We start from the raw sequence: 23,411 nt of genomic DNA, 5'->3' as shown, positions 1-23,411 counted from the left end.
TGTGTCATTATCACATTTTTCCAGGCAGCACTTCATTGATGCTCCACAATCCTACTTGGAGTACAGTGTGTCTAAGCTATGCATGCCTGGCTTGGAGTCAGGTGACTATCCCAGGGCTTAGGAGGAAGCCTACAACTGAAGGTACATATTTTTTGAGAAGACAAGTACACAGATGCACATGCAGTTTCTTACTAGGACTACATGTACAGATCCACGATTTGCACATGCAGATGAACAGATATGCTGCGGCCAATATGTTTATTTGTTTCTTGGCAGCACCCCTGGATCAATGCTGAACCCCATGTTACCTTGTTTCAGTTGGATTTCTAGGAGCCGTGCATCCCTCATTGTCTTCTGAGTTGGGTAACAGTTCAGAAATTACCTAGCCTTCCTTAGCCCTCTGCTTACATACTTCTAGTAACTGTAGGAATCCATTTCCCCATATGCAGAATGAGTAATGCTGTGACCTTCCTCTGAAGGTGTTTGAGCTCTAGAAATAGAAAACGCTGTGTAAGATAATGTATTAATACTATTATTCATACTAAAGTTATTGTACAGAGGGATAACTAAAAATCAAAAGGTATTGCATCATTACTTTGTACAGAGAAGCTGTAGTTCTGGATGCTTCTGTTCTTGTTTAAACTACTGTGGTTCATGTTGTGGTACCAGAAGAAAACCCAAATCACTGTGTCTGCTGTTGTACAAGTAACACAAAGATACTACACAACCTGAAGAGCTTATGGGCTATGTCTGTTAAGACTTAATCTTAAACTTAATCTTGCTTTGAACATAATAAAATCCTCCAGTTTCATATACCAGTTTTAGTCTCAGATAGGAATTGTTCCTGGAACAGCAAGACTGCAAACACTTAGCGCTCTTTGCAGCAACACTGGTGTTTTCTGCAGCTTTTTAAGATCTTTCTGCCTTTTTTTTTTTTTTTTGCATGTGAACATATCCCTTCTTTTCCCCTCCTTATTGGGTTTCTCCTAGAGAACGTAATTACCCAAGTAGACGCCTCAGTCTTCACTGGCTGATAACTCTTAAGGAGTGGGATATACAGAAACTTTGAAGCAAAGCATACCAAGAGCAGTGTCCCTTCTTGCAATGCTAAAGGCCAGGCACTGAGTGGAGCAGAGCTTTGAAAAATGAGAGGTGCACCTGGGTTTTTTGGGGGGGACAGGCCACTGTCTCTGGTAAGTTGAGACCAGGGTGTATAACAGAGTTTGTATGAGAAAGGTGGCAATGGGATGCTCATGGAAAAGAGCAACTTCAAAATGCAGCGCTGGTACCTAATAGACTGGTCAAGCTGCATAGGGGGAACTTGGCAGGCATATTTTTGCATAGAGTGTTAGGTCTCTATAGCATACCTGAAATGGGAAGGAGAGTTTCGTGTCAGGACTTTGGTACTTGAGTTGCTTCCCTGGTGTGTTCATTCCTAGAAATAATAAGGTGATTGTGTCCCAAGTTGATCTTCCATCCAACTTAACATAGGAGCTTTTGGGGAAGGAGAGGTTTCCTGTGCTTTGGAAATATGCCAGCATTGACAATGAACTGTATGAGTCTCATCCCAGGAGAAGAAAATCCTTATGAACTAAGCACAGAGGACCTGGGAGCTGTGGGTTTACCATCCACTTGCTTTAGGTAGCAGCAAAGCCATTTAAGGGCCAGTTACCCAGAGATGGATTGGGAATACTTGTATCTTTTTCCAGACTGTAAACAAAGAGGCAGCCTGTCTGTGTGGTGGGCCAGGATTTTACATTTTTTGGCTGAGGCAAGGAAAAATAATAACCATTTTTACCAGAAATGTCTCTGAGTCTCCAGCATTATCCTATACCCTAGGTGGGTAAAGCACATTGTGCTCTTCCTGTGTGCATGCCATAATCCCAGCTTGCTCCTGAAGAGACAATCAAATAATTCACCCTGGAAAGCACAATGACACTTAATTACAGTTTGAGCAAGACCAGTTACGGTCTTTTGGGGCCTAATTTGCTCCTCCCAGAAAGCCACCAATACCTCAAGGTTGAGCCTGTTGCACCCAGCAAATGTGTGTTGCTCATGTTGCTATGCTCCAAAGCCCTCCCCATTCTAGGTGATGGACAAATGCAATCTCCTTTTCCCTGAAAATGCCAAAGGAAAAAGAAAAATCTTTTGCAAACCACCCACTGTTTGGTTTTTGTTTTTTTTTTTTTCCTGAACCACATTCTAGTCTGGTCAGCATTCAAGTGTGGAAATGTGTGGTGCTGTGGTTAAAACAAGGGATGTGAGTCATGAGTCCTGAACTTGTAAATGCTTTTTTTTCCTCTTTTTTTTTTTTTTTTTCTTCCCCCTGAAGCTGCTGCATAACCTTGGGTAGATGACATGACCTGACAGTGGCTCTCCTCACTTCCTCCACTCTGGGAACCTCATCCATAAAAGCTGTCAGAAAAGAGGAAGGCAGTAAATTGTATGTTGTGAGTGCAGTTTCAGGTTAAGATATTTATCTCACGTTTGGGTGGGATTTGGTCTGGTGTGACTGTACTTTGAGATCGGTACTGAATACAAATTATGCCGGATAGACCTTAACTTTGATTCTGCCCAGTGTTATCCATTTCTGTTCCCTTTGCCACTTCAGCTTTTTTTAGGGCTCGGAATCAATAGGCTTTGTTGTGGATCTGCACTGTGCGTTACTTCAGCCACAACCTCATCAAGGTCCAAGACATGTGATGTTTTGTGCATTCCTGCAAGATATCTTGTGACTCTGGCCATTCTTTCAGGAGGCGGCTGTAGCCCATTGCTGCATTTTCCTGCTAAGGCAGGGCTGGAAACAACAGCAGCTCTCTGCTGAATGGAGTGTGATGCAAATTATTTTAATATCCCTGTCTTCAGTACTGGCATGGGCTCTCCATGTCCCCTACTCCATGTCTCCATGTTGCTTTTCTTGTGTGCCTAAGCTGGAAAAGTGGTATCAGGCATGTGAGAGCTGGATGGTGGGGATGTGTTCAGCACAAAGTTTATTTTGCTGAGGGGTCCTGGTCCTAGCTTAAAAGGCCAGTTTCCCTGGCTGAGCCATTCCTTCCTCACATTCCTCATTATTGGCTGGTTTCTCCAGGGTAAATTGGAAGTAGCCCACTTCTCTTCAGTGTATTCCTGCACTGGTCTTCAAACTAACTGAATAGGCTGCTCCCAGAGGACCCGTCCCTAGTTTCAAGCAGTGCCATGCACAGTTGGGACTGTGAACTGGGGAGCAGTGTCTGCCAACATGTGTGTCTTGGGAACCTATCAGTACATGATTGTATTCCAACTCTCAATACTCTGATTAACGAACTTACAGTAGCCTGGGATACTGCAGCTATTAATCTTAATACAAAACAGTTCCTATCTTAATCCCCTAGTAGATCTGGACGCCATTTTCCACATGACTCTCTTTGTTTTGGCTAAAAACTGCTTCTTTAGATGGTCTATAAATATCTTTGCATGTTAGTGGAATTAGCTGAAGTGGAAAAAATACCCTTGAAAAAGTCTTAATGTTTTCAGTTTTTGTTTTGAAACACCTTTTTGTCCAAAACTCAAAGAAAAGATGTTCTGAATTGGACAACATATGTGTTTCAAGCCCAAGCGAAACTTATTTTGATATATTTATTTTACCTGAAAAATGAAGACTTTTGGTTGTTGTCAACTTTTCTCTTGGCCACAAAGTGGACCGAAAGATGACTTTCATTGCCACTGTTACGTGCAGTGCATGCCATGGCCCTGTTTGTGAGTTTGTTCTGGCAACCTACCCCCTCGGCCCCCTGGACGGGGCTATCTCACACTTGGTGTCAAAAGAAGAGCTCCTGGGCTCTCTCCTCCCATCCCTGCCCCCTAAATCCTACTTTCTCAGCTATTTGGCTCCCATAGCCAGGGTGTCTGAGGGCGTACTGGGCTTCTGAAAGATTTCTTCTCCCAGCCCCTTTAGAAAGAAAGGCTGGTCCCCCTTTGCCCCTGTGAGAGGGGCTCGGGCAGCTCGGCTCTCGTCTCGGCTTTCTGGGCAGCAGTGTGGGCCATGCCTCAGCTAAGCCAACAGCTTTTACTCTGAATGTGTCAGCAGCCCAAGGCATTGCTTACCTGTGTCTCACTGTCACTGTGTGCTCTGGTCCTGGCCCATATGCAGCTATCTTCTCATTTGTGACTCGGGCATCAGTTTCTGAAGCAGGGATTAACTTTCTGTGCTGTGTCTCCCTGGTGCTGCCCCAGTGAGCCAGTGACTGGGGCTTGTGGTTGGTTTAGTTTGGTTGCTAAAAAGTAAGAGAAAAGGCACAAAAGTGGCTTATAAATGTCTTTGTGGACTGCATGAAGGATCTACATGTGCCTCGACTGCTTGTAAATATCACTGCCCCTTCCTGGGTCAGGACATGTGTCCTGTTCAAAGTTGTGTTACCTCCCACATCTTAAAGCTCAGTCTAATTCCTTCTGCGGTGTGAAGCACATTGAGTGACCCCAGGAGGTTACACCTCTTGGCAGCACTACCTTGCTCATGCTGTGCTGTGAACAGAGTTTGCTGCTGCTGCTTGGGTCATCCTTGCACATTTGCATTCATCATTTTGTAATTTTTGATTTGAATTTATCTGATGTACCAAAGGCCGTTATAGGGTCCTCACTGTTAGAATATGAGGGATTCACAATCCACAATGCAGTGATTTCCCTCCCCTCCAATAACTCCATCATAGAAGGAGAGAGCAGAAGTGATACGAGTTTACTTATAAAGAGGCCAGATAATACATTGGATACAGAATGGGCTGAACTGATTCTCCTTTTTAAAAGCAGCACTAAAGAAAATAATAATTATATTCTCATTGTTGGATACTGCCACTTTACTGGACCTTACTTTTAAAATCCTCCTCTCTTCAGTCAACCCCATTTTCTCTTATGTCTTCATAGTTTTGTATTACCATCATTTTAGGCATCAGTGCTGAGTTGCCAAATAGATCCCCAGAAAATTGTTACTGACAAGAGAGGACTTATTAAACTGGAAGATATTTAAAGAGTCAGATTCTCATGTAAACAAGTATTATATGTTGATGATATTTAATGTTTTGATTTTAGACCTAGTAACTTAAAGTGGCTATATGTAAAAATTAATTACAAGTTAATAAATTAATTGTTAATGGTTAATGCAATAACCACAGTACAATTAATGGTGATGATTAAAATTTAATTGTTAAATAATATAATTAGAAAATAATTATAAATTGCATATTTATTGATCTGAAAGCATGATCAGCTACCAAACTGCTGATATGGAAATCTCTGACATTTCCAATACTTTATTTTTCAACATGAAAACAGTATCTGAGTCCCAAATGTAAGAGTAGGAGTTAGTAAAAGTTATGTGAATATGCCTGAAAACCAGGCAGGCTTAGGTTTTAAGTGACAAACTGTTTCAGTGGCTCACTAATTTCTAGCCTGTATGCTGCAGGGTAATCAGTGCAATTCCCAGGAAATCCATGAATGTTTTAATGAGCTGTGACATGTTCAGCACACAGGCAGCATGAAGAGTGCAGTGTGAGGAAGCTTTTGGCAAAGGCTGATGCACATAGATCCTGGCTCCTGAGGAGGCAGCTGCTAATCCTGACACTTGCCCAGGGAACTTGAATAGTGGGAACTCTGTACCACCTCGGTTCAGCTCTTTATAAAATTATTGTATGCATAACCTACCTCATTCATAAATACATTTGCTAAGCAAGTTTCCCATACTGTTGCTTTTTTATGATACTCGGTGTAGGTGTTTCTGCTAGAACACTTCTGTTCTTTATTAGAGGACAGGGATTACCTTGTCCTCTAATTTTTTCAAGATTCAGATTTTGCAAAAGTCACTTACCTTAAAGGTATATATCCCATTGGTTTCTGGGTGTGTGGATCAAAACCTTTATTATGCTAAAGTGATTCTGACTTTTTGTAGATGCTCGCTTTTGGGGTTTTGTTGGTAGCATAAAACCTGAATCTATTCTTCCGAGTTTTAGAGCTCCACTTTTACACTGAACTACAGATAGATATTTAGGAAGTGAATCTGCCTGCTGATGAGCCACATCCATAGCAAGCTGGTAGAGTCATCCCAGTAACATCTGTAAACAAAACTGGGGAGAAGGGTGACTACTCATTTGAGTCCAAGGAAATTATGTTCATTTCAGGTTTCAGCATCCTAAATGTAACACTTTTGACTGGGAACTACTTTTTTTTTTTTTTTTTTTTTTAAATTTGGTGGTCCAGTGTTTTAGATTGCTGGGCTCAAACTTGAAAGGAATGATTTTATTTTAACCCATTCTAAAATGTAAAGGCAAGTATCATATTCTTATGAAGTCAAAGACCAAGAAATTTCAGTAAACAATTAAGTGAAGTCAACTCTTCCTCAGTCAGGTACCCTCCTCTGCTAGTCAGAATTGCAGCACTGAGACTCCATGAGCAAAACCAAGAGTTAATGAAAACTCAAGCAAAATTTGTAACAGGAAGAGTATCTTTTATTAGGTCAACTAATGCAGCTAAAAATAAGAAACAGACATACTTTTGTGTATGCAAACACTCTGGCATGCACAGAGATTAAACTAGATTTTATTTTTGTTAAATAAACACCAATGCATGTATTAAAATGGACAGAGAAAAGGGGTGGCTATTGGCAGATGGGGCAGGTTTTTTAAATTCTTTTTGCTGAAGTGCTCTTAGTATCATGGGTGAAGAGACTTGCCTATGGCACTCTTTGAATTGCCTGGATCCTTTTAACAGTTGTTCCGTTCTGTTGAAAACTGGCTGAGTAGTAGCTAAAGATTTTGGGGGAACAAGCACTGAGGAATGATGTACTGAGCACTATGATGAAAGTAGCATAGAAACAAGATGCAGTGGCTTTCAAGAGGTTCCTCTCTTCCTTCCCTCCCTTAAACCACACACAAAAACACATCCTAGGTGGTCGAGGAGGCATTGCCTAGAAGTACAAAGTGCCTGAATTGCACATGTGATTGTTACACTGGGATAAAAGCTGGAGTCGGGACAAGGGCAGATCCCGCTGCTTCAGTATTTGTACTTTTTGAAAAGCCAATTTGGCAAGCAGCATAACAAGAGCCTAACAAGTGGATGGACATATGGGGAGGCAAAATAATTGTGCATTAGGAAGACTGTGCAGATGTGAGCTGAAGTAAGGGCGTAACTCCATATGGCGCATTGCTGACCTTCAGTTGGTGCCTGAATGACAGTATGCGGTGCAGGTCGCACCATCTGAGGGATGCTGTACTGGGAGCAGGGCTGAAACCAGACAGAACTGGATTTATGCAGATCATCTGCTTCCTAGAAAACAATAAAACAGCTACCAGCAGCTGTTGTGCCTGAGATCATCATGGTGTTACTGCACCTTGCAACTCTGACACCTTCCCTAAAACACTTAGTGTATACCATGCTTCTGGAAGAAAAATACTGTTATCACTACTAAAGTGTTGGTGGCCCTTAACCCCTGTTAATCCCTGTGCAGGGAGAGCATAGGTGACTGTGCAGGATGCCTGATTTCTGTCTGTGTTCTCTGTGGTTTAAAAGCCTTTATATGCCTTTGGAGAGGAAATTACTTAATCCTTTCAAACACGGAATATTAAAAACCCTGTGGTTAGCATGTTTATTTGAGAAACATCATGGATTTTTTTCTAAACTAACCCCAGATGGATGTGCATGTTGGGTAGAATAGCTGTGACACTCTGTCATTAGGAAAGTGTGATGAGTGGAGGGCTTAATTCTTCAACCTAGAAATCCTTTGATGAAATACACTTGATAAGTCCAAACTATGATTTGTGATTTATTATCATTTGTTCCTCCCTCTCCCTTTTGGCTGTTAATCCTAACACTGGCTAAGAGTAACAGTTCAGCTTCATTTTGTCAGTGGCTTCTTGAAGTGCTCAGGAGGATTTGCTCCAGTATTCACCAGAAGTCTTTGATATATGAAATTGTAGACTAACACTGATAATCTTTTGTGAGGAAGTGTCACAATACATACATCGATCATCCAAGCCTCTGTCTGTCAGACTCTCCCAATCCAACCGTATTTTTCATGACACAATGCAGCGCATGGCCTTTAAATTACCCATCTGTCTGACAAATCAGTGAGTGTGGCAGAAACTGGCAGCAGTTTGATGTCGTCTATCACTTTAACTGAAGTGAAAGTAATGCAAACAGATTTATGGGATCCCCTTTGATTATAGACTATGAATATATTTGGAATTGATGTTTGGGAGGGAGATAACAGAGAGGCAGGAAAGGCTTGTAGGCAAAAGCACTAGTGTTGGGTTTGCAGCTTTGCATTTACTATGAGGGAGATTGTTCAGTTCTTAATTTTTTCCCTACCCATATGGTGCATCTCATCTGAATACCTCTGACTTTTTTTTTTTCCTTTTTTTTTTTTTTGTCCTGGGTGATTATTTAGCTGTTCTAAATTCATAACTTAACAAATACCAAGGTTGAGTTTTCTTAAATGTATTTGCAGTACAGCTGTTAAATATATCTGTAACATTCATTGCATGGCAGTAAATATTGCTGAATTTCCAAGTGTGCTCTGAATATAGTGGAGCACAGCAGAAGACAAATAGCTGACAAGGATGGCTGCTCACTGCAATGCTGGTGGGGACTTGAGTTCTGTGATGGAGTAAAGCATCGACTTGGTTTTTTTGATCCAAAAGTTTATCTTTGTTGCAGAAGTAACCAAGACCTTGGCTTTTGGCCTTTGCCTCCATGCAAAGGCTCTGGCCCCAGTGTAGTATTGCCTTGAACCTGTTCATAACCAAAGTCTGCTGTAACAAGCCTGGATTTTTAGAAAGGGGATTTTGTCCTACTTATTGATGCTGTTGTTTAAGTGTAGTGGTGAATTGTGATGGTGAAAGCTGGGACTGAGAACTACTGAGTATGTCTCACGTACAGGCAACAACACGCCCATTCAAACAACTCCTGGCTGCAGCTGAGCTCTTGAAGCTATCCAATCCAAGTAAGTGGTAGGGTGGTACTCTTTGGGTGTTAGCACATTTGTTGAATCATTTTCTGAGCTCTCTGGAGCTTATACAAGCTTATCTTGATACGCTGCTTGCCCTTCCTTAGAGAAGCCATAGACTTATGAACAAAGGTGCAGGCATTGGAAGTCACTTGACAAATCAGGTAGTTGTGATTCGGCTGCGATGGCTTTTGCTTGGATTCCAGGGGAAATTGTGTTTTTTGGAGTTGCCACAGAAACTCAGCCCATTCCCTAAACACCTTCAGAGTTTCCAGGCAGCACTGAGGTAGCAGTGAGCTGTCACTGGTGTGGCTTCTTGTATTCCTCTGTTGTCACAGCCATTGGTAGCTGTGGGGTTCATGATCTACAGCTACTTAGCTCTGAGATAAGCTCTTCTAAATCTCGAGTCCTTCTGAATTGTGCTTGGGGGATGTTGGCATAACCTTGAGCTGAATTTGGTTTGTTGATTCTAGCATGCAACCTAAACCTCTGGTTGTCATCAGCATCGTGGCTCTGCGGGTCTTTCAAAACAATGGAGGGAAGATGCCTTCTAGGACAGATATTTTCTAAACAAACAGAACAGTTTTTTTCCTTTCCCCTCAGCTAGTCTTTGCCTTGAAAAGAGAGAAACAGGTAGCATTCTCCTCTGTGCTAAACTATAGAGGCTGTTTTCATTAGGCTGATTGCTACATGGAACAAAACAAGCCCGCTGTGTAAAGGAAAAGGTGCTGGGAAATGGAGTTCATCACTGATGGGATGGGTACTTTCCAGCCCACAGTTACTTATTTGGAAACCACATCCCAGCTCCTGTAAATGGGCTGTTGGCAGTGTCACTCCTGCGTTTTCAGGCAGTCTTCATCTCCAGCCTTAGTACATGATGATGAGAGGCCTTTTTGACTTCCAGGTACAGGCTTCTGCCAAGCTTGTGGCAGCTGGGTTCTTGCATAAGCATCTTCTCCCACCTCCCTAGGTGAGGAGGTGGAGAGAGCAATGCCAAGTGTTGCATCTCCTCACACAAGGTTGTGTCTGCAGGTTTTCATGAGGCCTTCGCAGAAATAGTGGTGCAGTTTGTAAAAAAGTTTAGGGGTTGTGGGGAGGAACAAGTACAGCAGACAGCAGAGATCTTGGTGTCTGACTGAGATTGCCTTGTAGGTTTTGAAGTGCCCAGGAGACTCTGGGTGCTCTCCACAGGAAAGGCTAGGTGGTCTTTGGGGTCTGTCTGTCTCTCCATCTGGAAATTCGTTAGTGGGAACCTATACAAAGCTTTGTTTTGGCTAAAGGAAACCCTGATGCATTTGCATTTAGCCCCTAGTTGACTAGGACATCCCCAGTGCTTGCTGTTTTTTCAAACTCCAGCTACTCCCATTTTAAAATCTCCATCCACAGTTGTCCCATCAGGTGCTGCCTGCCTGCATCCCACATGCTTTCTGAAAACACACTCATTGGAGAGCCCTCTGTGCAAGTCCCACACCTTGTTGGTGTTTGTGAGGGCAGCCACATCTACACTGGAGCACAGAAGACAGATGTACTATCCCAGTGTAGTGTTCAAAGCATGGACGCCAGCTAGGCTAGTATCACTGTGAAAAGGAAAGCTCCAGGTGGTGTCTTTGCTAAGGTTGTTCCTCTGATATAATCCTGTCTCTGCTGAGTTTTTTTCAAGCACAGCTTTGTCAGTCAGGGATCTCACCAAGGCAGGCATGACTTTGGTGGAACTGTGACTTTAGGCATGTTCTGCATGTCTCTAGTAGCAGAGCAGAGGGCACGTGTAGCAAAGTCACACTGGGGTCCCTTTTGGTTTAAAACAGTCTTAGGCTATTCTCTGTAGGCAGGAGCTCTGAAACCCAAGGAAAACATTGGTTTGTAGTGCTGACCTTTAGTACAGCATGGTCTGAACGTCATGTTGAGGACCCAGTGAATGGTACTGGATGAAGATCTCTTAAGTGCAGTCTGGCCCCTCTGCTTATAGTCCCTTTGACTAGCTGCTGATGAGTTAAAACACCTGCTTTTTGTGAATAACAATTTTTTCTGTACCTCTAGGGAAGATGCATAAACTTCACTCGGGTGAAATCAGATGGATCCTCTGCCCCTTACAGCCCACCACCGAAGCTGCCACGGCGCAACGATGTTCCTCTCAACAATGCTCCAAGGAATCCTTCTCCTCCTGTGTCTCTGCAGCCCCCTTCCAGACAGCCACCTCCTGGACCACCCCCATCCCGAGCCCCTCCTGGACCTCCTCCTTCACGCCCACCCCCGCAGCCCATGGCTTAAAGTGCAGCAAAAGCCTGATCAACAAAACATGTCTCTTTGCTGAACACGGCATATTTATTGAGTATTGGTTTACAGTTAAAGATATCAGAATTTGTTGCTGGTCAGCAAAAAAAGAAGAAAGGAAAAAAAAAAAAAAAGAAAAATTGCCAAGTGTCAATTTTAGTGTATGAATATATTTATACCACACGTGCTGCGTAAACATTCAGTGGATAGATTCAGAGCTATGGGGTATAGAAACAAACCAAAATGATCATCTAGATACAGTATCAGCTTTTGTATGTATACATTTGAAGATCTATTTACATATGACATTTGTCTGACTTGGTATGTCAGATCATTCATTAATAACTTTAGCCGGTACACATGCATCAGTTGTTTTGATAGCTGCCACCTGCAAGTTGGTTAAACATAGTTCATTGAGGAATTTGCTTTCTTTTCCCCAACAGTACTGCATCCAGATGTTAATATGGAACAATAATTGCAAAGATAACTTTCTGCCTTTGGTTCTGCAGGTGGAATTTCCATGAAAGTTTATAAGAAGGCTATAACAATAATGAGGTAAGATGAGACTATGTGCCAATAATCTAGCAGCAGTATTATCTTTTTCTCCTGAGAAAATCCGTTTTGAGCCTGCCATCTCTGCATATGTTTAGACTTGGTTGCATAGGATAGCCACTGAAGGCCAGATACTGGTTCTAGAAATCCAAACCTTGAATAAGACCTGGGTTCAGATTTGTCCAAAGTTCAGAGGAATTTTGAGGAAAACATTTTGGCTAGGTGTTTAGTTTTCATTTACAGAAAACATGGTCCAGATGGAGCAAATGTACATGCAATTTGAGCATGAATGCTGTAATATGCAAACAGCATGTGTTATTTATATCAGCAGCATTGAAGGACTGATTCCATTGCTACTTAATTAGATAAATTTCCTTTTGGTCTTACTGCCAAGCAGAACTAGCCTCTTGTGAATGAAACATGAATTCCTCTATGAGTAGCTCTTTCTATAGACAGCCCAGATCCTACTAAGACATAACCTTGCAGTCTACCTGTGGTTGAGAGGCATGGTATGAAGTGTCAGTATGAGCTTTTATCCCTGTTTTAAATAATGTTTGGCTACAGGATTTCTCAAACATTGTGACTGCTTGCCCATGACCTCGGTACTGTCTGTCATCAAAGTGATGTGAGCACCCACACAGAGGTGGGAATTTATGACGCGGGACTGCGGGACAGCCCATGAATAGCGTTCACTAAGCAATACCTGAGTGGGTTGTGCCCAGATCATTCCCTAGTGAATCAAAATAACACCTGAGCTTGCTTTTTCTCCACAACTATCATATTATATTGGAGAGGGTGGCTACAAATCCCTATGCTGGTTCTCTTTGGCACTGGCTGTGTTATTAGAATAGTTGTAGAAATGATGTTTATGTTGCATTATGACACAGCATATACCTATCTCGCCATTTGTGCGTAGGTGTGGGTGTGTAGCACATCACAGTAGTTATTGGCACATAAGTCCAAGATAAAACACTAATTTTGTTGTGTGGTTACTCCAGATGTAAGGCTTCTTTGTGCAGTTGTTACAGGCATATAAAAGTTGCACTGGTACAAGTAGAAATCAGGCTTACTATTTCCAGTGGAAGTCCCACTTGCAGAACACCATACCAAGCTCTCATCGGTCTGTGCCGATCACTGTGATGTGCTGTGTGTACGCAGCTGAGGCTGTCAAAGAAACTCAGAAGAACCACAGAGCCTCTTTCTCCTCTTGCACTGTTCTGCTCTCTTGAGTTATGCTCTTACCTCATGTATATTGGTGCAGGTAGTGGAATCACAGTTGTGGGTGCCAGCTGGCCTTGGAGCTGTTCCTAATTTAGGCCTGAGCCAGCAAAGCACTTCTGCATGCATTAAAATGTCCTGCAAGTCAAGAGGAACATCCTTATGCCCAAGTACTTTGCCGACCTGTGACTTCATTGTGATCAGAAAGGAGAAGTGGGATGCACTCAACCCTATCCTCATTCTTTTTAGTCACTTGAATAGGGTCTGCATAATTTGGTCCATAAGAATGGATTTCTGTTTGGAGGAGAGAGAAGCGTGCATGTATGTGCGTGCGTGTGTTTGTGTGTGGGAACTGTGTAGGTTTTTGTTTGGTTTCTCTTCCTTTACAAAAATTGCTTGGAGAGTAGCACTCCTATAAAAGGAAAGGCCTTTTGGAGCCAGTGCGACACACAGTCATCGCTTACCTATCTCCATTTCATTCAGTTGAAAGATGAAACTAAAACATGTCCGATTTTCCACTGCAGTTCTGGTGAAGCTCCACTTTTGACACCAGTGAAAGGAACTGGATGACTGCAGTGACGGGGTGGGGACCTGGATGTGGGGGAAGGTGCTTTACAAGCAGAGACCATTGGCTGACATATGGAAACCTATGTGAAATAAACTTGTTGGGTCTAAGACCAGTTGTAATGTGTACGTACAGTTGAACCTAACAGCCTCTCATGTTGGCTGTGTAAGAATAATTAACCAACAAATGCTAACCAGGAGTTGAAATGGCAGAGCGTAATAAAACCGATTCCCCTGCCAGGACAAAACATGCTGTTTGAGGTTTAGCTGCTTGTGGGAGTGGGGTGGACCTCTGCTCTGTAGATGCCAAGTCTCTTATCGGCAGGCAGTGATGAGATTGAAGCAATGGTGGAGCTCACAAATGATGTAATAATAAAAGGGAAAACTTGCTTACAGAATTAATATCTGCTAATAGAGTTGAATTTGATGTGTCAGGATTACACTTTAGCTAATGAAAAAGCCCGGGAGCCAGATTTTGTATTGTCTTGTACCTGTACAGATCTTGAGAGGGGTCAGTAGAGTTGTTGCAGATTTGCATTGATGTTATTGTTGGTAGAATTTGGCTCACTTCCAGTGAGAATGGAGGTGTTGGCTTAGGGAGGACTTCTCACAATCGCACATCCAACATACCTGTTGTTTGCAGTTGAGGGGAATATTCTTTGCTGGAATAGCCAGTCTTGTGGAAATAACAGATACTAACAATTTCTGCATAACTTGCAAGTGCAGCAAGGACAGGAATGGTTTGGGCTTCCAGGTGATCAGATTCATATATGATAAAGCATGAAGCACCATGAATTTGAAAATTAGATTCAGCATAAATGGAGTTCCCAGCGTTTTCACTACATAATATTAAGCATTTGGTGTGTAACTCAACTTTTGGCTGCAGCTTCTGTGATAGGAGCACTGCAGGTTTAGTTTGCTGGTAAAGCAGGAAGAAGAGAAAGGGAACCTGAACTGAATTGCCTTTGCAAAGGTAGGGGCAGTGAATATGCTGCACTGGCTACAGAAAGGCCTTTTGGTTGTGTAGAAATGTAACTGTTTGCAGGGATCTCAGGCACTATTAACAATGCAGTAGGAGAAACTGGTTGCTATTTTACCATCTGTTGAGCTTCATCCTTACCTGGTGTAAATCAACATAGGCCAACTGAAATCAAGGCAGTAATACTACTGTCTATCGGCTGAGAGCTGGCTCAAAACAAATGAAGGGACAAAATTCCTCTGACTGGCTTGGTATTTCAATGTTTTGGTAGGCTTGTATGTCAGTTGAGGTTACAGTAGTTACACTGCTAAGAAATGTTCTCATGTGGGATGATTCCCCTGTATTTTCCAGCGTATAGCATCATCTGAAACTTGCAAAAAGTGAGTATCTAATGCTTCCCCAAATCCAAGAGAAAAAGTGTGGATTCGGGGGACCTTTGGCTCACACTTAGCACAGATGTGAAATGACACAAGGTGCAAAGCAGCAGGGAGGGAAACCCCATATGTTTAAAGCTGATACAGAACCACATTGATCAAAGCATATTTATGGTCATCTTTCAACCTCAGTGCATGTATTGCCATCTGTGGGAGTAGCCTGCAGAGCAGACGGTCCTAAATATAAAAAGGAAAATAAAGAAAGGAAAAGAATCAGCTCCTCATCTGAATGAGCGAGCATAACAATGAATGACATTATTTCATGAACTGTACCAGTTCAAATGCATGTGCACCTGGTGCTCCTAATGCTTTTTACTCCTGTTGGTCTTTAGACCACATGATCAGTAATATGCTTTCTCTCTTAATAGTTTGCTGGTTTTATTGTTGTTATTTTGTTTTGTTTTTTAAAAAAACACATTTCACTGAGAAAACAGCCCTACTTCTGTAAATATAGAGTTTAATTTGGAGGAAACAGCACACTTCTGGATGTTACTGCTGGACAGTTATTTATTAAAAGGGGCTTAAGGTGAATAAATACAGGTGGCTCAGGATACATGCATGCAAGTGTGATAATGCAGTATAGCATTTTCAGTTCTCTGTAGTTTGGGGGGAAGGGGAATTTGGGGGTCATCCTAGTTTGTTTAGAAGTTTGTTACTGATCTGATACTTTTGAATAATGCAATAGAGATTCCTAACATATAATAGTGCTTGAACAGATGTGTAGATTATGATAGATTTTTCACTGGGGGGGAGGGGGTAGTGAAGGAGAAATGTTTTAGTTTTTAAGGGAAAAAATGTACTGTACTAAACTTTTTTTAGAAAAAGATGTGTGTTTTCAGAAACAGTGGGGATGTGGGCTGATAGACAGCCGAGCCATGGAGATGAGGGACAGAGGAACCAGTTGGATTTTTGAGGGACAAAGAAGTTTTACATGGGGGTGTGGGTTTGTTACTGGTACATGTGGTACAAATTTCTGTAACTGACATGCTGCTTCCATGTTATAATCATATAACCTTTATGCATTTTATGCGCCTGCTCCATTTTTCTGAGAAAACCTTGCAAATGTAATGCCTGCATGCAAATGTGGGAGATGTAGCCAAAGTCTTATAATCCAACATAATGTAGTCTTAATGGATTCAAAATCAACAATAAAAGTGCTTACTGGTTAAACACTACAGCGAATTTCATTGCAGGGTCATTTTAAGAGGGGATAAGCTTGACTGTACATGCTTTCTAATCAGCTCAGCCATCTAATGGTCAGGAGGAGAACATGGGGTTGGGCTGTCAGAATTCCCATCTCCAAGTTGCTACTGATTCATTATTTGACTAGAGAAAAGGGTACGTTCTGTGCCTCAATTTCCTATTTCTAGCCTGAAAATTTCAATCTTTGCCTAATTCAAAGCTAAGCCATTGTTTGCTGGAAACCCTTTTAGATCTCAGTTAGCAGGGTAAAAATGCTGAGTAAATTCCACTGGAGTCAATTCTCAAGCATCGATTAACACATGGGGCAAGATCTGAACTTTTTGCTGCTATCTTGAAGAGAAGTCATCTAATGCACAGAAACAAAGTAAAAGCCATGCAAGTTAAGAGGCTAGAGTTCAAGACTTCAGCAAAGAGAAATTCTATGGCAAATCCTACACCTGTGAAAACACTTGTTTGAAGTCACCAGGCTTCTAACACAGCTACTGATTTTTTAGGAGTCTTGCCTGAAGGATGCAGGACTGGATCATAAAACCCCTTCTTTCTCACTGTCTCTGAAACCAATTTTTTTCTTCCCTCCCTGCTTCTAATGCTTCCTCTGTATCTCTTCAAGACTCAGTGAGGACTCGGGGTGGGGGGTGGACTGGTAGAAACATAAGACAGGCAAGAAGGTCAACAGGGTTGGGCCACAAAAATCTCTAACCCCAGCAGGCTGCAATTATGGGTAATCAAGGCTGCTGCAAAGCTGCTGAGCTGTCCTACGCACTCAGTCTGCCCAGCATGGCAGCCACAGCCCTTGTGAGCAATGGGAAGGGAAGCTGGTCCTTGCACACGGGCAGTGCCCTGAGCCCACATGAGCCTCATCTGCAAAAACAGAGGGCACTGATTTTTGAGAGTCTGGTAGCCACCTGAAGTCATCATGGTAAAGCATCATGGTGCCTGAGCTGGGCACCCTCCTCCCTCTTGGCAGCTCCAACTGGCTGTGCTGCTAATGTGAGCCAAAATCCTTTGCCTGGAGCTGTGCTCCTCCCTTGTGGAGTCAGGGGTTCTGACAAAGAGCCCAGCTTGCTCTCACTCTGCTCCCCAAGCTGACAAGACAATACTCACCCAGAATGGTTTTGTGGCCTTCGCTCTTTTTTGTTCCTCCATCTGCTTCTTACGCAAAAAGCAGGCTCCGGCTCTCGAAAGAGATCAGATAAACAAAAGCGGTCCTGGAGCCAAGGCTCTGGGCATTTTTGTTCTGCATTAACAAAAACCCAACACTGGCTGCAGCTGTGGCTGGTTAGGTTTATGCATGCCTGAGACAACAAAATTCATATTTGACCTGAACTTCCCCAGAGACCGGGAATGTGCAGATCCAGGGCTTTGGTTACAGACTTGCCTATAAATAGCCTCTAGTGCTGATTTTGCATCTTTCATCAAACATACTTCACAGTCTCAGGAGTGGCATTTACATGTGAACATACACCAGCATACCCTGTTTGGCTGCACGGAAGTCAGCAGCAAGAATTTTACTGGCTTCAGCAATATGAGCCAGGAACTGAAAAAATGCCCTTTCACCCTATCCTCCCATTCCATAAGAAACCACAGGCAGAGAGCACGTTGCCTATGCTGGAAGTTGTCTGATCTCTACTCTGTGAACATGCTTTGCCCTTTGCATTAGGACTAATCTCAAGCTTCATCGGTTTCTGCAGCAAAGTTCCCCTTTCCCTGCACATTGAGGACCCCCCTTTTCACTGCAAGGGAGGGTACAGTGGAAGTTTCCTACCTGGGTATTACTCTGATTTCTGACTGCAGCTCAGGAGAATTGTGAGACGATGAGATGAGATGAGATGAAAGAGTTCCCTGAAAGAAAGGGAACACCCCGCTGAAAGGTTTTGCCTGTGACATAGATTGAGAAATGTTTCCTTTTAAGCTTTCAGAGATGCAGAATTGTTGTGCGTAGATAATACTTCACCGAAGGTCCTTAGATAACTCCGTCTGTGTCTTTGCCACAGAGTTCACTGAAGTCAGCTCTCCTCATGCCAGCCTATCACTGCCAGGTAGCAGCTGAATTACCTTTCATCCATGCCAGTGTCCTGCATCCTGCTGAGCCTCTGGCCCATGTCTCTTGGGTGCAGACTGTTTCTTCATGGTAGAAATAGGGGCCCTGCAGAAATGTCCTAGGTCCTGTGACCCAGAACACCTCACACTGGAGGTGTACACTTTTCCCTCTGATGGCAGAGGGATATAGATATAGAGCATGAGTCTTCCCAGAGGGCACAGGGGAACACAGCAATCAAGACATATCCACATGTAAGAAACACGCATGCATTTGACACAGGTTACTGAATAAAGCAACTCTTTCCTTATTGATCATGGCTCATGCACTGTTAGGGCAAAATACTAAGTGCCCTCAAATGTTTTCTAGTCTCCATTTTTTTTCAGTACATAAGAAGATGTTTTGAGCTGAAAACAGGAGTCCTAAGATTCCCCTTCATCATCAAAGGCATATTTGGCCAACCAAAACCAATGGGAAAATATGGCAAGCATATGTGGCAGCTCATCCTCTTCAAAACACAACTGTGGCTGCTTTGTGCTTCTCTTTCCTTGTGCATCAGGAATAGCTTAGTTAAAAGTGAACATGCCTAGAAGTAGCAGTTAGTCCTGGTCTGCTTTAAGGTTTTTTTCTATTGTTTTCCAGATTTCTGATCCACCTATGTAAGGTGTGGGGGATCTTTGATGACAAGGGGATGCCAATGCAGCAGAGAGGCTGTTGGGCCTGGTTCCAACTGGGAAATGCTGCAACATCCTCAGAAGACAGGTGCCTTCAGAAGGTAGCTAACAACCCTTACAAGCCATCGTCATCATGATGGTAGACTTGGGTCTACCATGGGTCACGAGGACCCACCTGCTCCAGGAATGCACACAGCCCGTGTCTGAGATGCCACGAGTGACAGCCCGTCCACCAGGACAGTCACAGAGACCCTGCTGCGGTCTGTCTCTTCCCAAGCTAGCAGGTACAGCCTGGTACTACTTGGTGCCTTGCAGCACTTCTCCTTCTCTAGGGGAAAAAGTGGGCAGGGAGAAACTGTAGCTCTCTGCAGGTTCTGGAGTTTCCCAGTCCTCTGTCTATTTTTGCCAATACTAATGGTTTGCATTACTGAAGTGACTCACAGGTCAAAATAGGAAATAGCTCGTTTGCCTCCTGGCCACGCACAGGAGCGAAGGAGCAGGTCTGCCTCTAACCCAGGCCAGCTGAACCCAGCACTGCCCTGGGAAAAGCAGGCGGGATGCTTCCCAGGTGGCCTCAGGCAGCAGCTCTGCCATGGTCTCCAGGAAGATATATCCGGAGGGTGAGTTTTCTGCATCCCTCACGAATCCTGTAGTCTTTTCCTGTGCCATGCACAGGCGGTGGTTGTCTGCTCCCCGGGGGCACAAGCTGCAGCCTGCTGGTGCCAAGAGGGGCTCTGAGGAGTTGGCAGAGCACCCCTGGGTTCACCAACTCTGCAGAGTCGTTCATTAAGCCTTTCCTTCCCTCCTGTGATGCTACTGCAGGCAAGTCAGGCTATGGCTGTTTCCCTGCCCTCTGTTTTGTGCCTCAGTTTCCCTTGCTGTGTAAGGACAGAGCCCATGTCTGGCTGTTTGAACTGTACAGCTCAGCACTCCTGGCCGGGCAGTTTCTGCAGCTGTAGCAATGATGGCTCCTCTCAGACCCAGCAGCCACCAGCTTTCCTTTCTGGGTACCTTTGCAGCTCCCCCTGGGGCAGAGGGAAGAGGCAGGAGAGGCTCCTGGTGCTGGCCATGCACATGACTCATATCTGGCATTCCAGTATTTTTGGTAGTTCAGCAGCAGCCCCAAGTCAACAGCAGGAAGTAAGTGTAAAAATAGCCTGTCGGTGTGTTTGCAGCCAAGCAAAGTGCATGATGTCTCTCTGCCAGGATCTGTCCCCAGCAGCCCCTTTCCTAACTGGCTCTTGGAGAGCTGCATGCAGAGGATGAGCTGTGGAGAAGCACTTGCCTCCGCAGGTCCGCTGCTGCTCAGACAGCAGGCTGCGTGCAAATGTCAGCCCCCAGAGCCTGTTGGCTTGTTACTGTAAGGTTTATCCAGTGAAGGCTGACAGAGCCTTTCCCAGCATGGGTGCTGTGAGACCCAAATTGAAGCCAGCCAGGAGATGCTCCTTGGCAGGGCTGTCACCTGCGGAAGGGAGGCCACTGCACACAGGTGCAGGGCCATTATGGCACCTGGTACCACCCCAGAGTGGCCATTTGGGCTGCAGCCCCCTGACAGCGCTCGGTGCTCTGGTAAGGTCAGTGCAGGGCTCTCTGGGGCTGAGGAGGAGGATGGCAGCCATGGTGGTCAGGGAGGCAGGCCTGGCCAGACTGCTGCTGGAGGGCAGGACTCGATAGCCTATTTCCCACAGCGGAGCAGCCCACTCAGACTTCTCCAGAGCAGAGTGGGAAATCGGCATTGCTTTAAAACAACAAAAAAAATCTGTTTCAGGCTGGTTTTGCTGTGGAAACCCTGCTTAACCCAGCAGTTCCAGCTCTAGCAACAGCTTCTTCTACTGGCCACAAAGTGCACGTGCTGTCTGGGTGCCCTCTGTTCGTCTGTCCTGCCAAGGAGTAACTCCCTGGCTGCAAAACCTGTAGGCCACATCGCTGCCATTCTCTCGTTGATCCTCCTCACCTTCACCACTGACCAGCATCTGTCTGAGCCACCGCAAGCATGAGGTCCACGTGCTCAGCTGGGGCTTGCACAGTTACTAGGCAGGGAGCCGCTTGCTGCTGGAAATATGTGCTTGCCCTGGTAGATCAGGTTGCTTTTGTGCATAGTGCTGCACGCCTGTAATCTTAGAAGGGAATTTATGTAGATACGTATCTATGTGATTGAACTGCTTCATGTAGACACACACGTGCGCACACTCACATCAGGAGAGAGAACTGCCTTTTGATAGAAATAGAAATTGGAAATGTGAATCGTAGAAGTCCCTTGGGATAAGAGTTTTAATTTGTTTCCATTGACTTGAGATGCAATGCAGTCCATTTGTTGCTCATATAGGAATTGCCTAAGTCTCTGCTGAGATTCCCAAAAGCTCCTAGGACCAGAACTGGCCATGCTGACCTAACAAAAGCAATCCTCCAGACATCACACAGCTTCTGCAGCAATGTGATGCTTTCCTTAATGTCCAGCATTGGAGAGGATGACTGTCTCCCAAGCCAACAGCATCTATTGTTATGCATCTTGTACCAGACTAGCTCCCTGCAGTTAAAAATGGTCTGATGGCTAAAAGCTCCCACTCAGGTTCAGTTCTTGGACCAGGAAGGGTTCAGCATTTCTAGGCCATTCAATAGCAGAGCCACAGCTAGATAACTGTAGCCCGGTAACCCCACTGCTCAGTGCTCTCTGTTTCCACTGCAGACTGACCCACAACGGAACCTTGGGATAGGCCTTGGGGCTGTCACCTTTCCTCCTTTGAGCACTCCTAGACCTCTGCCACAACTGGTCCTGCCTCAGCTCCTTCCATGGTCAGTCTCTCTTTCCAGGCTCTTTCCTTCACCTTCCCTCAGAGCCACTCCTTCCTTGGCCATGCCCCTGCCCTTGCAGCCTCCATGCAGAGCCAAGCTGGTAAGCGGCAGCGTGCATGAGCCCATGCTGTGTTTTCTACACTGCACTTCACACAGGCACTCTCACTGGTGAGCTGTGACCTGGTTGCTGTATCACTATCAAAGAGACACAGATCAACCCTGAAATGTGCTGAGTAAAATCCTCCAGGCAAACAAGCCCTGACTACCAGTCCTCTTCTGTTCTTGCACCTAACTGAGCCGATGACAATGATTCCATGTCTGAAATGTTCAGTCCTCATTTATAACCTTTGTGACAAAAATTGGCGCTGAAAATAACCCACAGTTTGGGACACAAGGTAGTCTGTTGAGGCATGAATGAATACTTCGTGCCATTCTGTATGTGAGACACTGTGGCGCTGTGAGTCTGGCTCTTGAGAGAGCTTGTTTTGATTTCTTGCTCTTTCCATGACCCTCAATACATCCTCCCTGGTTTGACCCAGTGGATTCTAATCACCTTGCTGTGACAGAGGGGCTGGTCTTAGATCACCCACCCATATCTGGCAGAGGTCTCCAAGAAAAAACCTGAACACTTGAAAGATTTTCAACTAACACAACTAGACCAGAGCCCTCAGCTTAAGGAGAGCTGGCTGTTTTAGCAGCACTATTGCTTTTTTTAGTGCCTTTAATGCAAAAGTCTTCTCTGTTACAAGGTTATTTGCCCTGTTTTCTGTTCTTGTTACTACAAAAACAATTTGTGAAATATGTTGGTTTCTCTTAGAAAGCAACAGCTGTTGTGTAAGCACACAACAAAATACAAAACCAAACTATTCCCCCTCACACATTCCCCATAGCTGTGAATTCTTCAATGAGTCCTAGAAGCTGGCATCCGGGTGAGGAGGAGAATGTGTAAGTGTCCACATTGTTGTGAGATCTGGCTCAGCGACCTGTCTATACCTTGAATGACAAATTGTCACAGGCAGACCCATTTATCAAAGCCTTGCTCCTGCCCCTGAGAGCAAGCAAGTGCTCATATAAAGTGTCCCCAGTGGTCTGCTTAGGTGATGAAGATCATAGGTACTTGAGTAGAGACTGAATGCTATGTCCCCAAGAGAGGAAAGCAATAATTCATGTCTCTTTGCCTCTGTTTTCCTTTGTCAAGATTTTGAGACACAAATGCCTTTGCTGTGTCCACCAAGACATCTGAATGTACACAAATAGAGGTCTGGATACCGACTGCAGCGTTACTTGTGTAACTGGCACGGCCACACTGACTCCAGTAGTGTCACTGCAGTTCTGCAGGGGTGGGAGGGGAAACAAAGTCAACCAAAAGGCCATGTGTCTGGTTCAGTGCTCACTGAAATAATTGGGAGCCTTTCCACTGGTTTTACAGGTGACAGAGGAACACAGAGAAACATCTGCACCTGATGGAAAAGTTCTTCCTAATGTATCAATCCTATACCTGTTTCTTTTGATGACAATGTCATGATAACATCATGCCCTCATAGTCTGTGAGCTCTTTAAACCAGCGATTGCTCTTTGGCTCCCTACTTCTTCAAACGCAACAAGGACATGATCTGAAGTGTTTTAGGCCCTTGGTACTAGCACCCAGACACAGTACTACTATGCTGTGTTCTCAGACTGTGCCACTGAGCAATTACAAGCCATCATTCCAAGCTTA

The 23,411-nt window shown here is 44.2% G+C and overlaps 1 protein-coding gene across 3 annotated transcripts in view; it reads left to right on the top strand.

The window, feature by feature from the left end:
* Positions 1-18,933, top strand: part of ANTXRL (ANTXR like) — a 66,008-nt gene extending 47,075 nt beyond the window's left edge. For 2 of the 3 annotated variants that reach the window (XM_075025966.1, XM_075025965.1), the window contains one exon: positions 11,006-16,272. In XM_075025966.1, coding sequence (XP_074882067.1) covers positions 11,006-11,236 — 231 coding nt within the window. In that variant the 3' untranslated portion in view covers positions 11,237-16,272. Of the gene's footprint in view, positions 1-11,005; positions 16,273-18,869 lie in introns of those variants that run through there. The other variant, XR_012650117.1, reaches the window with a different exon arrangement.
* Positions 18,934-23,411: the final 4,478 nt, after the last annotated feature.

This window comes from Buteo buteo, chromosome 4, assembly GCF_964188355.1.
Source record: "Buteo buteo chromosome 4, bButBut1.hap1.1, whole genome shotgun sequence".
NCBI lineage: Eukaryota > Metazoa > Chordata > Aves > Accipitriformes > Accipitridae > Buteo > Buteo buteo.
This window is presented reverse-complemented; position numbering and strand designations above follow the sequence as displayed.